Source organism: Dama dama, chromosome 7 (assembly GCF_033118175.1).
Source record: "Dama dama isolate Ldn47 chromosome 7, ASM3311817v1, whole genome shotgun sequence".
In the NCBI taxonomy this organism is placed as follows: domain Eukaryota; kingdom Metazoa; phylum Chordata; class Mammalia; order Artiodactyla; family Cervidae; genus Dama; species Dama dama.
Genome location: NC_083687.1, coordinates 52,332,501 through 52,349,514, shown reverse-complemented (window position 1 = coordinate 52,349,514; position 17,014 = coordinate 52,332,501). Strand labels below are relative to the sequence as shown.

The 17,014-nt window shown below is 50.9% G+C and overlaps 1 protein-coding gene across 1 annotated transcript in view; it reads right to left on the bottom strand.

Annotated features, from left to right (window-relative positions):
- Positions 1-7,905: 7,905 nt before the first annotated feature.
- Positions 7,906-17,014, bottom strand: part of MYLK4 (myosin light chain kinase family member 4) — a 67,647-nt gene continuing 58,538 nt past the window's right edge. Inside the window, exons 9-16 of the mRNA XM_061146307.1 lie at positions 16,519-16,589; positions 15,586-15,714; positions 14,656-14,808; positions 12,715-12,793; positions 11,982-12,060; positions 10,334-10,528; positions 10,024-10,062; positions 7,906-7,949 (exon numbers count right to left, since the gene is read on the bottom strand). Of these exons, the coding sequence (XP_061002290.1) occupies positions 7,906-7,949; positions 10,024-10,062; positions 10,334-10,528; positions 11,982-12,060; positions 12,715-12,793; positions 14,656-14,808; positions 15,586-15,714; positions 16,519-16,589 (789 nt within the window). The remainder of the gene's footprint in view (positions 7,950-10,023; positions 10,063-10,333; positions 10,529-11,981; positions 12,061-12,714; positions 12,794-14,655; positions 14,809-15,585; positions 15,715-16,518; positions 16,590-17,014) is intronic.

Genomic DNA, 17,014 nt, shown 5'->3' with positions numbered 1-17,014 from the left:
AGCGAAAGGAGTTTTTAAAAACAATTTTAAAAGCATTTATAAAGGCAGACTATACATTGTCTTTTGAAAAATACCCTAGGAAAACTTCATAATGTTTTAAAGTTCAATTTTATTAAACATATGGGCAAGTCTGAAATTATTCAGAATATAAAAATTGACTTGAGAATAATTAAAATTCAGAAAAACCTCAGGTGTGTGTCCAAGTTCTGGACAACATTAATATAGTATAAAAAGTTCCCGGGAAATTTACAGTGAACAGGTGTGTGAAGTCATTGAGGGGGAAAGAAGTTCAGACCTTAATTAGCAAGAATTATGAATATCCTCGTTAGGTTGTTTTCTTTCAGGTTGACATGTTTTTGAGCATATGCACAGGGGAAATATTTTTAAAATCATGAGCACACATGGTAAGAAAATCTTACTTATTCATAATATTCTGTACTTTTGCCATCAATCACTTAAAAGCCGAGTGAGCTTTGAGGGACCGAGCTCTGCAGGCAAAGCCCTGAGCACAGGTAAGCATCTTTGTTGAGAAATATTTGTCCCCGCGGCGACATCGGGGGACTCAGGCCAGCTCTGAGGGATCCCTGTGTTGGGAACAGGAGCTGAGAGTTACCAAAGGGGGGCTTTGGGACCCTTTCAACCCCTGATGGGTCTGGATCCCAAGGTGGGGTGGGTCTGTCTGTTAGAGGGGGCCGGGGAAGTGACCACGTGTCTCCCCTGGGATGCAGGCAAAGGAGACGGCCCATCCCCTCCCCCCAGGAGGACAGGGAGCAGCCCAAGCCCCCGGCCCCAGTGGGGGGACACTCCTGGGAAAGGGTGGAGCTGGACCCTGGACCTGCTTATGCCCGTTTTGGAGGCAGAAGGAAGACTGTTGCTCCTTGAAACACTTCTGACAGAGTGTGTAGGGCTTCCGCACACAACCGTCGTGACAGCTGCCTGGAGTCAGCGCAGACCGCGGTTCCAGGCTCATCCCTCAGACCCCGCGCCTCCAGACAGGCTTCTGTCCAACTCGACTAAAAATCACGGCTTCCCAAGACGCCTCCTTGAGCGTCCATCATCTGATGCCTCGCTCAGCTTCCATCATCTGAGTGAACGCTTGGTTCACAGAACCCAGGGACTCCCTTCACTTACTACTCCCCGTGTGCTACAAAGGTCACAGTAAAGGACACGGGCGGACGAGTGGTCGGAAGGGCGAGGCCTGGGTGGGTCCTGAGAGCAGGAGGCTCTGACCCTGTGGAGTTGGGGTGCGTCCCCCTCCAGCACATTCATTAACCCAGAACCTCTCCAGGTCCCTTCATTCAGGGTTTTTAATAGAGGTTTCGGTACCCAGGGATGACAGATCAACTCGTGGGCCACCGGTGCTAGCTCAGTCCTGGCTCCTTCCCCCTCCCTGGGGGCAGGGGTGGAGGGGCCAGGTGAGCGCACCAGCCCCCGATCCTGTGGTTGGGTCCTCAGACCACAAGCCTCATCCACCCAGAATCACCTGAAGGCAACAGCTCAGCTGTGGACACTCAGGAAATTCCGGGGCTTCTAGGAGCTCCGGGCCAGGACCCAGGACCCGGGTCAAACACACAGCTGTGGTCGTATCACAACATCACAGAGGCCCAGGAAAGAGGTCAGAGGGCCTGGCCTGACACCGGGTGGGGAAGCTGAATCTCGAGTGAGTAGCAGGGTGTCTGTGTGACCACACGCTCCGCCGCTCCCAGCAGGGACCCAGGCATCCCAGCCAGCCAGCCAGTGTGGGTGGTCAGCCCCCTGGGGGGCTAGGTTAGGGATGCTGGCCTGGCCCCGCGTCACCCTCAGACAACCGCTAGGCTCGGAGCCCTCACAGCAGCGTTCCAGCCGGGAAGGACACCAGTGGCCCCGGGCTGGGCAGCTGTTTCCTCCTGAGTCCCTCAGCGGTAGGTTCTCTGGGGCAGACACACACCCCTCTGGGCCTAAAGAATCGCCCCAGAGCTACAGGAAAGGGTGAGCTGCTGCTAGCTGCCTTCATGAGTCCTCACACGGTGCTGTACTTGGCGCTTTGTATTGATCTCAGTCTGTATCTTTGTGCTAAAATTAGGGGAAAAACCCTGCACCTTATGTTGCATCCAAGTTGCGGGAGTAGTTTTCCCTGGGGCTCCTGTGGATGGTCTAGGGTCCCTGTGAGTGTAGCCTAGGTTCTTGATATCAGCAGATGTCATATACCATCCTCATCCAAAGGAGAGCGTTTGCATCGCATTTGACACGTCCACAAATTAGCTCATTATCCAAAGGATAAACAAGGTCCAGGTTTATTCTTCAATATGATACATACATATGACTGTTACACATCTTTATAAGGAAAAGGAGTACAGCTGAATGAAACTATGCCAGAAACAGAAAATACACACGATATATGTAGCCACTGCTTCGGGGCTCCGTGTTTATTTCTTGTCTGCACTGAGAAATTTCGTCCAGAGGGCTCTCCGGCATCTATCCGTCGGGATAACTACAGAACGTGCAAGCAGGACTCTTCTGCCCCTTCGAGTGGGCAGCAGCAGGGGAGTGAGAAGCCTTCACGGAAGGTGAAGCTGCCCACAGGAAGACCACCAGGGATGACGCACCTGCCTGGATCGGAGCTGGGAGGAGAAATGCACTGACCCTCTAAGCTGAGAAGCTGTTTCACCCAAGGCCCGGAAGTCGTCCTAGCCCAGGAAGTCCCGCCCACTCAGTGCAGCATCTCAGTCCTTTAGGACAGAAAGCAACTCGCATTTTGCAAATAGGAATTTTCATCTTAGAGAAGCTCTAGGGGAACATGGTGATAGATAAGAAGCCGGACTTTGATTCTAACTTAAGAAAAAGAGAAAGAGGCAAAATATTTTAAAAGATGAAGCAAAAGCAAAGGAGGGCATCGTGGCCGATTTGAGAAGGGTACAGAAGAACGGCCTGAACCCAGGACGGAACCTCCAGCGGAGAGAGCTGAGCTCAATCCCGCCCTGCCCTAGTTACGAGCTCACAGATCAGTTTCCAAAGGAGGCCCCTCAGCGGGCCTGGAGTCCAGACGGAACAGGCGCAAGTCTAATATTGGCCCTCCCACAGCCCAGAGGCTGGAGTCGGGGTCGTGGGAACAGAAGGACAGAAAAGGAATTAAAGGAGAGCCTTGCTCATTTCGCTCGTAGAAAATCCATATTTGGTTCTAAAACAAGGACAAAGTGCTGCTGTGCTAATTTCCATAAAGATGGTGAAAACATTGATTCTCACAGATCTGAGGCCACATCACATCAGAGTCTGCCTCGCGAGACAGATCATCACGCCTATTTGCATCTTTGAGGAAAGAAAGCAAAAAAATGTCAAGTCAGACAGAAAGTGACTCCAGGCAACTCTACAGTGCCCAAAGACAGGAGTCAGCCAACCTCAACCCGAAATGGTTTCCACGGTTAATCCAGGTGGGAGTCCGTGCTGGGGGCTTTTATGTCATGAACAAGGTGACCCTTTTCTCCCTGGTTTTTAAGCAGCAGCAGATTCCGGGTCCCTGTCAGTTCCTTTTTCCTTGACAGTTTCTTTCTCCCCAGGCTGTGGGACAGGCCCCACCCCCCTGGCACTTAATTTCCTCCATTTGTTGGAGGAACAGTGATGGCCTAAAGGAGTGAGCAAGGCCACCACATCCACCGAGAGAATGCAGAAGCCCACACAGCCTCTGGGTCCTGGTGACTTCTGGGGGAAAGGGATCACGAGGACCCCGGTCCCGCCAGACTCCGTTCTGGGTTCACACTCGCCTGTGGTTTGATTCCTCCGATGTGCGAAGCCCGTTTCCCGTCAGAATCGCCACATCCCGCAGCAGCACAAGGGTGTGGACAGAGGGGACCGCTGAGCGAGAGACGGGAACCCCCTCATCTCGTGAAACTGGAGGGCACCCTGCGGACCCCGCCCCAGCACGCCCCAGCCAAGCGTTCAAATCTAACTACGCAGTCTGAGGAGAGCCGCTTTCAAAGCAGAGTCTCCTTTCTAAACCCTAAAACCCACACCCGCTGACTGCGGGGTCGTCAGTGGGTGAATCTGGCAAGCGAGCACTCGCTCACTTGGCCCGAGCTAGGTCCTCCGCGTGCGGTGGGACCAGGGAAGGCGGTGACCAGGACCGAGGTGACCCTCACGTCCAGCGGAAGGTCCTCCGCGCGGGCCGGAGGAGAACCCACACTCAGGCCAGAACACGCCCTCCACGAGGGGCTTCTGATCAGACCCCTGTGTCCTGTTCAGCAGTTGAGCCAATGCCAGCTCTCTGTGGACTGAGTATTAAACCTGGACCACCTCCTGGTTTTCCAGACCCGATGAACACCAGGAGCTAAAGATAGTGCGGTAACATAACACTTCAGTCACAGGGCCTTGTGTGCGTGTGTGTGTGTTTAAGGAAACTAAATTAAACACGAAGCAGAATCACAGAACAGGAAGAGGAGAAGCCAGCCTTGGATGAATGCGCGGGCCCAAAGGAGAAGGAGACGCATCTTATTGCACCACCGGTGAGCTGGCCAGAGGCCTGAACTAATTACCCATGTCTTCTGTCTCCACCTCCCCCGCCCCTGAAGCACGTGGGCAGGCAAGGAGGACTCTCGGGCGGGATCAGAGAGGATGGGGAACTGTCAGCGCCTGTCAGAACTCCCCTGCCTGGGCTGCCCCTGGGGCTGTTCTTAGTTCCTTTCATCACTATGGAGGCAGCTGGAGCCTAGAGCAACTTAAGCTAAAAATAAAGACATTATTATAGCTGATCTCAACACAACAGGTATTTGGAAGTGGAAAACGTGAGAGAGGCTTAAGAAGTAAGTGATGGGCGTGGCATCCACCGTCTCAGCTTCCTGGAGAAACAACCCCCGTTTCTGCAGCAGGGCTCAGGTCCCCTGTTACATGTGAAGAAACGGCACATGAGCTCGGGAACAGAAGAACCTCCAGCTGGAAATCAGGGTCACGTCCGAGCGGGGGTGCCCTGCACAGGGCTGAGCCAAAGAGCCGACATGTGGTGTGGCCACTGGTCCTCTTTACCCAGGTCGCTCAACAGGAAGCCCAGCACTGTCCCCCTAAGGACTCACCAGAGCCATCCCTTCTCGTTCCGGCCGTGTCGAGGGAAGCTCTCGGGACAGTTAGCGTTACTCAAGGCCGTGAATGGGCAGACGAACCGTGCACTGCCTCTCGAAGCCCGTGATTCACGTGGATGACGGTTCCCTCGGAAGAGAGCAAGGTGCATGGTGACAACCCACGTCCCTCAGCTGAAAGTAGACCAGCCGCTTGGAAGACTGCTGCTCTTGGAGGAGGTCTCAAAACACATGGCAGACAGGCCGCCTGATGCCTGTTGCTCAGAATTCAAAGAAAGCTTATGTTCCAGAAAGCAAATTACTCATCAGTTGGATTCACCGGATTTCAGTCCAAATCAAAATAATAAAGTCTGAGAGACTAACCGGCCAAGGGTTCACCGGACTTAGAACTTTTTCTGGCAACATACTTACCCCTTTGAAAGGCAATTCTCCCTCTAAATGTATCCAACTTTTTTTTTTTTTTTAGCATATATCCACATTCTTTCTCATATTCTTTTCCATTATAATGAGCTGACTCATTGGAAAAGACCCTGTTGCAGGGAAAGGTTGAGGGCAAGAGGAGAAGGGAGCAAAGCGACAAAGGATAAGATGGCTGGATGGCATCATCAACTCGATGGAAGTGAGTCTGAGCAAACTCTGGGAGATACTGAAGGACAGGGAGGCCTGGCGTGCTGCAGTCCATGGGGTCGCAAAGAGTTGGACACGACTGAGCGACTGAACAATTCATTCTTTTTCATGTTCTTTTCCATTATAGTCTGAAATGGCAACTCACTCCAGTATTCTTACCTGGAGAATCTCATGGACAGAGGAGCCTTGTGGGTTACAGTCCGTGGGGTCGCAAAGAGTCAGACAGGACTGAGCACACGCACAGTGGTCTGTCCCAAGACGCTGAATACAGTTCCCTCTGCTGTGCAGTAGGACCTTGCTGTTTATCTGCCCTACAGATAATAGTTTGCTGTTGCCTCCAACACATTTTAAACCCTCAGCTCAGTCTCCAATGTGACCTCTCTAGTGGTCTGAGACATAGCAGAGACGAGACCCACCAGGCCCCAGCAACGAAGACAGAAAGCTTTAAGCTCAGGATGGTGGGGAACCGTCTTTTTGGGTGTGCCTGGTCACAGGGTGTGAGGAGGGGGGTGCAGGCTTGCCTGCCTCCAGAGCTTCAGCTCTCAGCACCCCCTGCCCCCAAGCTTGGCAGAGGTGCTCAGAGTTCAGAGTGACGCACCCCCCACCCCCGCCCCGGCCCAGAGCCACCAGTCTCCATAGGGGTCAAGGCATCAGAATTGCTGATTTTTCCAAAAATCTTCTCAAGGCAGCAGCAACCGCAGCAGTTTTCCTGCAAAGCAAACAAAATATGACTCTTGTTAATTCAGCAAGGCTTTTAAAATTGTAATTAGTTGGTTGCACCCCTTAGGAAAACCACAGATGACTTTTTATAACGTATGTGTGTCTGTGAGAAAAAAAAAGGAACCCCTTGAAGGATCCCACTGCTTACCAGAGCTGGGTGGGTTGTGTGTTTCAGTTTATGCAAGATATTTTGGTACTGTGCGCAGGATCGAAGGACAAGGCCTCTTTGTTTCACCTGAAGCGCAGCCAGCTCTGAGCTGCTGCCACCCCTGCGTCCCGCCAGCCCCGTCGGCATCAAAGTGCTGCTGGGGACGCGCGTGGGACTCTCTCCATCTGCTCTTGGCTGCGTGTGACCCACGTCCTCCCTGTAGACCCAAGGGCTTGGCCCCGGTGTGCGTCTCCTGGGCTAGCCATGGAGCAGCGGGAAGGAGAAACGAAACGCCACCTGGTTTGTTTTTAGAGCGCTTCCTCAACCCATCAAAAAACCTCTGACAAATTGCAGGAGATTTCTGTCCTCAATTTGCGTTGCGGGTTATGCCTTATTCATAAGGCTCTTTTTCCACAGGAATCATCTCCAACCACCAGATTTTAAAAATCAATATTATCTCAAAATTGGTTTTACTCATGTTGTTTCTTGCCAAAGCTCCCAGCTCCTCCTGGCAGGAGAGATTGTGAAGCATGATCTACTGCTTTTAGCACAGCATCCTTCTCAAGGAGGGCTGCCCCCAGCGTTAATTTCTTAAGCTTACATTTTAGTTTGAGACAGAAAAAAAAAGTGAGAAAGGAAACCAGGAAGCACCTGCATTGCATGGACATGCGGTGGGACCGGGGTGGGTTTCTGTGGCCCCAGGAGGGGTGGGGGGGGGGGACCCAGGAAGGGAAGGTGGCTGTGGGGGGCACCCAGGAAGGGAAGGTGGCCAGCCCAAGTGGCCGGCATGGAGTGGACCAGGCCAGGTTTGGAGTGGTCTCGCTGAGCATCTGCAACAAAGATGCTGCGTTGCCAGGGCAACCAGCTCAAAGCACTTTGTCCTTTGGGAAGGTCATGTATACACTGCTACATTTAAAACAGATAATCAGCAAGGACCTACGGCACAGCACATGGAACTCTGCTCAGCGACGTGCCAGTCTGGACGGGAGGGGAGTTTGGAGAGGATGGATACATGCACACCTACGTGTGGCTGAGTCCCGTGACTATTCACCTGAAACCACCACAGCATTTTTAACTCGCTGTACTCCAATACAAAATAAAAAGTGTAAAGTTTGGGGGAAAAAAAGAAAAACACAACCCTTTGTCCTTGTCCTGCTGGCTGCCACCCCTTCCGTCGCCTTGGGTTCAAGAGCAAACCTCCTGGGAAGGACTCAGCCGTCGCCCACTGCCTTTTTGCCTCATCCTTCCCACCAGCCCCTGGCGCCAGACCTCCTCCCTGGGCACCTCCTGGCACCCAGCGACCTCACTCCCACCAGCCCCCAGAGCCCGCCCAGGGCTTATGGTGGGAAGGTGGTTTGCGGCAAACCCTCAGGGCTTGTGGTCGCTGGGGATGGAGCGGCCTCTGGGCGGGGCTGGGGGAGAGAAAGACCGTCAGGGCGTGCTGCCTGCAGACCTCGGGCCCACGGCTCCCAGCGAGGCCGGGATGCCCCGCACCTCAGGGGGCGCAGACGGCCCTCCTTCTCCACCGTGTCACCAGATGTGAGGCTACCCCCTGCAGTTCCCAACGCCAACTCCCTGCTAGTCTGGTCAAACAAGAACGGTCTTCGTATTTCAAAAGCAAAAGCTTTCCTGTTGACATCACATCAGTCTCTAAGCAAGCGATAGGGTCCCCAGTAAGGGACCCTCGTGCCAAAGCTGGGGTGTTCGCTGACGCTGGTTTGTGACTTGTATGATGATTTGCTGATTTTTTTCTACCCCGTCTTACTCCTCAACAGATTCAAGGCAGCTTACAAGAGCACATACAGTTAACAGACCAACAAAACCTCGGGGCCAGAGTAGATACAAGTCAGAGGGAGAGTTCGGATGGGCTGGCTGCAGAATGCTGCCTCACCAGGCTCGAGTCCAGCAGGGCTGCTGAAGCCGAGCTGCCCGGCCAGCCGTGGACTCGCAGCCCAGATGACGGGGTGGCCCCTGAGCGTCCCCCGCACCACACGGGGTGCTGGGGCTTCTCAAAGTCCTCTGGGATGCTGCACTGCCCTCAGCCTCTCCTTTGGGCACGCGCGCGCACACGTGTGTGTGTGTGTGTGTGTGTGTGTGTGTGTGTGTGTGTGTGCGCGCGTGCGCGCTCGGATTCTCAGCTGTGACCGATTCTCTGCGATCCTAGGGGCTGTAGCCCACCAGGCTCCTCGGTCGATGGGAATCTCCAGGCAAAGATACTGCAGTGGGCTGCCCTGCCCTCCTCCAGGGGGTCTTCCCGAGCCAGGGATCGAACCCGTGTCTCTTACGCCTCCTGCACTGGCAGATGGGTTCTTTACCACCTGGGAAGCCCCCTTTAGGCCACAAATTGGACCATTTATTGATGTAACAGCACCTGCTCATGTGTAACACTCCTTCTCTGAATAATTCTGACAAAATTCTAAGCAAGGCAGAGGCTTTGTATGAAGAGGCAGTTCCTTGGGGTCCAAGAAGGGGTCTGGGCCTGGCAACAGCTCGGGAGGAGGAGAAGAGAGAGCAGAGTCCCCGAGAGGGTCAGGCCCCACCGTGCCCCGGGCTGTGCCCAGGGGGCAGGGCCTCAGGCTCCCCGACTCTGCAGACACGCTCGCTCCCCTGCTACTTCAGCCACGTAAAACGCTGCAAGGACTCTGGGACCCCTCCTGAGTACCTACTATGCGCCGAGCCCTGGTCTCCGGCTTTGCTTGGATGGTCTCAGTGGAGCCACTCAACAAGCATGGGAAATGAGACTGTCCCCAGTCCACAAATCACAAGACAGAGGGTTGTCTGCTAGGAAACAGCAGAGCAGACCCAAACACAGCTGTCTGGCCTCGGGGCCTCCCCCGGAGGAAACGCACCCCGCTGCCCACGGTCAGACAGCCAGGCTCTCCCCACCCTCTCTAGGCTCAGAGGCCCCTTCAGACCAACCTTTCAGGAGGGCGCTTTCCGGACACTATTTGGTCACCAGGTCCTGGGCATCAGAGCAGCAATTCTTCCTCTTCTAGGAAAACCAGGAAGACATTTTGAGAAGGGTCAGAACTGACACGGTCTGATGATACCTGAAGAGGCAGGGTTCCTGCAGGGACGTCCCTGGACCCTGAGTGGCTCACGGCCGCAGAATCCGGCTTGAGGGCGTCCTCCTCCCCAGCCCCTCAGCGGACCTGTCATCACCGCCCTTCCCCTTGGAGTCACAGACAGAGAGACTCGCACCCCATGACCCTTGTTAATTCAGCAAGGCTTTTAAAATTGTAATCAGTTGGTTGTGCCCCTTAGAGAAACCACAGATGACTTTATATAATGTATGTGTGTCTGTGAGAAAAAAAAGGAACCCCTTGAAGGATCCCAGTGCTTACCAGAGCTGGGTGGGTTGTGTGTGTGTGTATGTCTGTGTGTCTCTGTGTGTCTGTGTGTGTGTGTGTGTTGGCAGTGAGGAGGCCGTCCTGGAGAAAGGGCATTGGGAGTGGACCTTGGACACTGCCCAGGACTTGGGCTGACCTGGGCGCAGGGCTGGGGCCCCAACACTGGCACCCATGCCTAGAAGAGGGCATGGGGGTTCAGGGTGCAAGAAGGGGAAGGCTGGGAGAGTCTCTCTTCAGGGGATAATAGGGTCAGAGCTGTAATTAAGGAAGGGATGATTTGGTGACAGGGAAGAGAGCGGGTGCACGTAGACCCTGAGCACGTCCATTGTCTTATCAGCTCAGTAAACGGGAAGCAGAGGATGAGGCCGGCACCCAAGAGACGGGGAGGAGAGGTGGATGGTCACGAGCTGAGGGAGGAGAGAATCGGTCCCACCTGCTCGGCTTACCCGCCCCCAGCCCCAAAGCGGGGACTGTGTCTGCACAGCTGCTGGCCAAGGGCTCATGGGCTTGCCCCCCGGGAGGCTCTGCCACAGCCCAGGCTGCGTCTGACGCAATGGGTCCCGTGCGGGCGGTGGGCTTGGCCCCGTGAGCCCAGCTCAGGAGGTAGAGACCACGGGCCTCGGTGTCCAAGAAGGAGAATCCTTTTAAGTTTACAGATCACGGGCATGCTTGGTGGTTGGGAAACAGGAAGTGCTTTTAAGCACGAAACAATGAAAAGAGACAAATAAAAGTTTATTACAAAAACTTTGAAACAGAATTTTTAAATAGTTTGGATAAGAGTTGAATTTTCAACATGAAGTTGAATTCTGGTTCTACAGGACGTAGAAACAAGATTCTCCCAGAAGTGAATCGCCTAGAAAAAATTATTCTCAATATTTCACCGAAAAATAAAATATATTAAGCTTGAGTGCTGTCTTTCAGTAACATGAAAGATGTCACACAAGGGTGGTCCTGGAAATGGCACAGGCCCCCTTGGCCCGGCAGCCCGCCTCCAGCGGGATGGCAGAGTGGGGACCCTCGCCCGACTCCAGGGCCTGCTGTCTGTGGTGGGATCCTGAGTGGGTCTATAGCCCTGTCCTCAGCGGCCCATTCACGTAAAGGGAATGATGGCGTGTCTGTTTCAGAGCATCGACCTAAGGACCAAGTGAGTTCATTTTTCTGAAGCCGTCAGAACAGTGCTTGGCACAGCGCTGTGCAATTTTAACTTTCATGGTAACTAACTGGATTTGTACAATGGAATATTTTTTTGTTTAATCCTCACCATCCCTGAAATATCTATTCACCTTAGGTACCAGCAGTTGGATAAAATAACAAAAAGGTGATTTCTGTTGTTGTTATATGGTCTAAAAAATATTTTTAAACACTTTTACACTGTATAATGTCATTAATTATCTGTTGTGGTTTCCATATTGTCCACCACGTCAAAGTGTATTTGGACACCAATAAGCTTGGATAAAAATACATGGGTGGAAAATTGGCCCAGAATAGGTTGGTAACCCTAATAAGCAGTTTATGCCGTCTGGGTGAGGTACCTACCAGGGAATCAGCCTATTTTTACTTGACATCAGTACCAATTATCAAGGAAAGGTATATTCAGACACAAATAAAACTTACAACTGATGCCGAATTTAGAAGTAATTTCAATAAAAACTGGATGTGGAAAAAATGAGTACCTGGGGCACAGTCATCCCAGGGTTTGGTCAGTGGAAAAGCTCCACTCCAAACCCCGGAGGAGCAAAGATGGAGGGGAGGGGAGTGTACGAGGCCGACCAGTCCCATCCATGGTGAGTCTGAAGGCAGGGCCTGCCCACCGCCTCCCTGGTGTCGCCACCCGTTGACCACGCTAAATGTTCAGGAAAGCTGCTTAGACGCGACCCGTCTGCCTCTGTGCTGTTTATATGATCCACAGTGATCTGGATGTGGACGTCAGCAGGAGGCGATGGTAGTCACTCAGGTGACAGGCGGCCTCGGTCTAGACAACCATCGTGATGGTGGGGACTGTACAGATTCCAGGAACAATCAGTGCAGAACTTGTAGGTAAATTACAGATGAGATGAAGGGACTGGGGGAGGGAGAGGGTGCACAGAGACGCACTGGGGTCTGGGACGGTGGCGGGCGGCGAGACAATCCAAGCGGAGATGGCCAGCTCACAGGGGAGTGTTCGGACCCAAAGCTTAGGAAGGAGACCTGTGCTGGAGAGACCGACGAGGGAGGTGAGATGTTAAGAGCTGACTAGGGCGGTGAGAGGTGGTCAGGAGTTTGCGTAAGAAGTGACCACACGGGGCGGCCTGATCGCTCTCGAGGTACACCCCACCATTCAGTCTCTGCTCAGACTTTGGTAAGAGTCTCCTTCACACGCACTTACATTAATCTCTTGTCCAAGCTGAATATTACCTTTTTTTTTTGGTGCTTAGAGTACACTAAACCAGGCAAGCAGGGAAGTTAGAATTCTAAGTAGGAGATTTACCTTGAATGTATATTAGCATGTATTCTCTGAAACTTTTTGTGTCCCTATGCCCTAGGCTAAATGTGTAAGTGTGGGTGCAGTTACGGTGACGATACGATTCACTTTGTAAGGGATATAGTAATTAAATAATAAACGTAATACATAGTTCTGCTGAAAATAATTCTCTAGCATAGTTAGCATCATTAAAAAAGCACAAATCGCTCAATAAAAGCATTTTAAGCAATTTAGCACTAGCAGAAGATTAGAAGGCTGTGAGAAACTAATTAGAACGTCACTCAAGGCTAAGGTGCCACTAGCATCTGACCATCAGAAGGTTGAAGCTGACTAAAAGAGCAGGGGAAAAACAGCAGCCGTGGTTACCTGCGTGCGGAGCCTGGAGTGGAGCTTGTGATCCGACAGCCAGGGGTGCTTGAGAGCCTCACTTGCACTGATTCTCCAGCTAAAGGGAAAGGCAGGGGTTATTAGGGACCCAGCAAACGAGACCTTGGCTCTGGCCACCGCCTCTGGGAGACCAGATGGCCTCATGTCAAGTTGCCAGGCAATTCTGTCTTCTGTAGAATTAGTATCAGGGACAGGTTACCCTCCAATCCCATTAGGGTAACACTATTGGTAAGACAAGCAAGACAAACAATTCTGAAATCTTTCTGCCACCTGAACATCTTCCTTCAAATAGAAATAACCATTCTTGATGAGATGTCTGAGCTTCATAAATTGAACTTCTATCTTCCCAACCCAGGGATCGAACCTGTGTCTCCTGCTTAGCAGGCAGGTTCTTTACCTCTTAGTCACCAGGGAAGCCTGATCTTCAATAAATGTTCACCACATTGTATTTAAGCCTCTTTTAAAAACTACTGTTTTGAACTGTGGCGTTGGAGGAGACTCTTGAGAGTCCCTTGGATTTCAAATGAGATCCAACCAGTCCATCCTGAAGGAGATCAGTCCTGGGTGTTCACTGGAAGGACTGATGCTGGAGTTGAAACTCCAGTACTTTGGCCACCTCATGCGAAGAGTTGACTCATTGGAAAAAACCCTGATGCTGGGAGGGATTGGGGGCAGGAGGAGAAGGGGACGACAGAGGATGAGATGGTTGGATGGCATCACCAACTCAATGGACATGAGTCTGAGTAAATTCCAGGAGTTGGTGATGGACAGGGAGGTCTGGTGTGCTGCAGTCCATGTGGTCGCAAACAGTCAGACATGACTAAGCAACTGAACTGAACTGAACTAAAACCTGCTCGTCTCTTCTATTAGATCACAAGTTACCTAAAGGCAGGGGCTGGACTTATACATTTGCCCTCAAAGCCCCAGATACAATTCCTGGTGGATCAGGGACAGTGAAGTGCAAGGGAAGGAGCATCTGGGGTCTGCCCCGGACCCCACCCCACTGAACCGCCTGTCTATTGGTTCACGGTTGTGGTTATATAACTTAAAAGCTATAAGATAATAAAACAATAAAGCAAGTATTGTTGGTCATGAACATCTTAAATGACATCTATCATTGTATGTTTTATTATTTTTCTATTTTCTCTCATTATTTTTCCATTTTGGAGGTTTCTTGTTTTCCTTTTTTTGTCTTTTAAAACTTTTTTCTTTTTAAAATTATTTTTATTTATTTTTAATTTGTTTTCTTTTTTCTTTGTATTTTTCTTTTATGTTTTTGGGAGTTGTCTTTTTAAAAAATTTTTGTTATTTAGTTTTATCTTTTGTCATTATATATTTTAGAATCGTCTGAAAAGTATGTTTGACTGGCTCATCACAATCTTCCAGCCCCTCCATGATTCTAAAACGTGAGCCCCTGTATTTCAGTATCAGTACTCTTCAACCACTGAATTCTGAATTATTAGCAAGACAGAAAGCAGGCCATTCATACGTAACAGTCACTGCACGGCCTTGTGTTGATTCTTGGTTCTGTCACTTAACCGGCCATATGATCTCGGAGTCTCATCAAAGAACATGACTGATAATGCCCTCCTCCCACGGAGCTGGAAGGGGGTAAAGAGAACACGTCTTCAGAGCAGCGGGCAGGCTGGGCCCACAGCTGGCTCTCCCATGAAACAACCGTCAAGCATTCAGCGGCGTGGAGCCCCCTAGCCCCACTCAAGCCCTGCGATCACAGCAATTCCAGATCTTAGGAGGCTGGGTGGGGAGCATCAGAGTCACTCTGTCTAAAGCTCTGCAGGTGCATCAGAGAGACCACCGCGGGGGCTGCTGGCTACTTCTCTGCCTGCGGTCCTCTCAGCCCCGGGGCCCTGCCTCTCTGTTCCCCCTGCCTCCTCCTGAGCTCAGAGGGAACGTGGTCACCTCTTCTCCTTAATGAGAAGCTTGGAGATGAACTCCCGGGCCTCCTCCGAGACGTCCTGGAACTCTTGGTCCTCCAGGTCCCACCTGCAGGCCAGGATGTTGTTCAGGGTCTCAGCATCGTCATCGCCCAGGAAGGGGGACAAGCCGCTGAGTCTGTAAGACATGGTGTCCAGGGTGAGAATTCTTTAAACACTCTCAGACTCTGTAGAGACAGGTGCCTTCTTGGTCCTGTCATTTAAAACGGAAAGAAGGCAAATAACCAAGAATTGTGGCTCAGTGATAAAGAATCTGCCTGCAATGCAGCAGTTACAGGGGATGTGGATTCAGTCCCTGGGTCAGAGAAGTCCCCTGAAGGAGGGCACGGCAACCCACTCCAGTATTCTCGCCTGGAGAAACCCAGAGACCGAGGAGCCTAGCAGACAGTCCATGGGGTCGCAAAGAGTCGGACACGAATGAGCGACTCGCGAGCGTAATTTTTTGTTTATAAGCAGTGGTTGTGATAAAGGCACAGCTACCCTCAAACACGAATCTCACAGAAGAACACAAACGCCCTTTAACGTCTGGTTCTGCAGAGCGCCGTCACGTCCTCGGATGGCAAACGCCAGGAATGACCCCTGAACTGTGAGCTGCTTTGTCACTCAGGGGATAGGACACAGGTTGGAGGTGTTTTTTAAGTTACTTTTAGAGCATAGGATGGTGTCCTAGGAATTCGGGTGATGAGTGAAGAAGACAGATTATTACTTTTTCTGATGATATAAGGAAAGAATTTACTCCTTTACCCACCAGAGTCAGCAGAACATGGGAAGTACCTGAGTATGGGACAGAGTTATTATCTTTGAAAGATCTAACTTAGGGCTTTATTCAAAATAGCAAATGGAATATGCACGGCGATTGAGAACAAATGACCCAGGGGCTGAGGGGTCTGCTTACAGCATGTAGGTGATGACGCCCACACTCCACATGTCGGTGGGGAAGGAGACAAAGTCGTAGTTCACAACTTCAGGGGCGAGGAATTCAGGAGTTCCAAAGTTCACCTTCAGCTTCTCTCTGGGTTTGTACCTGAAATTTAGGAGACAACACGGAGGAATGAAGAGGGTCCGCCAAAAATCAAAACTCGAGGAAACAGAAAGGATGCAGTCTATAAGCAAAATAACTGCAGCCGCTCAGCACAGTTAGTATAAACAGCCTCTAAAGGAGATCGTGCATTACAGAGATAGTGTCCAAAACTGGTAACGAAGCTTCTCACCAGAGTGCCTTAATAATCTGGAATGGTTGTGAGAAAAGCCACTCGGAATAATTAGAACACCTGAATTATGAAACATGACCGAAGGAGCCGTGATTCAGACTGTGCCCTGTCAACGGCTTAAACAAGTTTAATGAATATAGAGGTTGCAGCAGTTCACGACCGTCTGATACTCTCACTCAGGCACTGAGGTCCCTGTAAACTCTGTTCCCTTAAGGAGCTCATCTCTGCCCAAACCCTTGGCAATCCTGCTCACACAATTACTTTTTAAAGTAAATCTTTGCAAAATAAATAAATAAATAAATAAAGTAAATCTTCGCTTTACAGATGGACCAAATACAAAAGACTAAAACAAACTCTTACAAATTATGGATTACTGTCTTAAAATTTGATAACTGCACTATACTAGGTTTTAATATTCCATATTTTTCTTGCATGCACTGTAAGAAACTCCTAAACGTTCAAATTCTGAAGCAAGCAAAGTAAAGCTGAAACATAATTTTGGTTAATTCTAAACAGGGATACAAAACCAAGGGGTATATCAGATTTATCTTTGCAAAGAAAGATCACCCATCATGTTCTCTAACTCAATTCATACACCTTTGTCCAAATTGACATACCTTCTGGCCAATCCAAAGTCAATAATTTTTATTTGTTTAGTGTCCCGATTCACACACAGGATGTTCTCAGGCTGCCAGGAGAAAGAGACACATTAGCAATGAAAACAACCATCCTTCACTCAAATTGTCCTTGAACCACAACTAAAAATACAACGATGCTCAGGAAAAACATATCAGGCCTTTCACTTTGGGGCGGGCTTGTCTGTGTGGGTATTTTCTCCTTTAATTATGTGGTGGATGAGGTTGTGGGCCCCTGCCAAGCCTGCATGACCCTGCCTTCCCTCCCCCACCGGCTCTGCAGTTGACGACCATGCCTGAGTTCAGGCCAAGGCCTCCTGCCTCAGGACTTTCCAAATGGCCTGATGGAGGCCGTCTCAGACTTGACATCCACCCCCCGAAAATTATTAAGTATGAATTTCCCCTTCTTGGAGGAATATTTTTCCCGAGGATTTATGAGTTCCAGGAGAAATGGCCTGCTTCATTCCACCAGCCACGC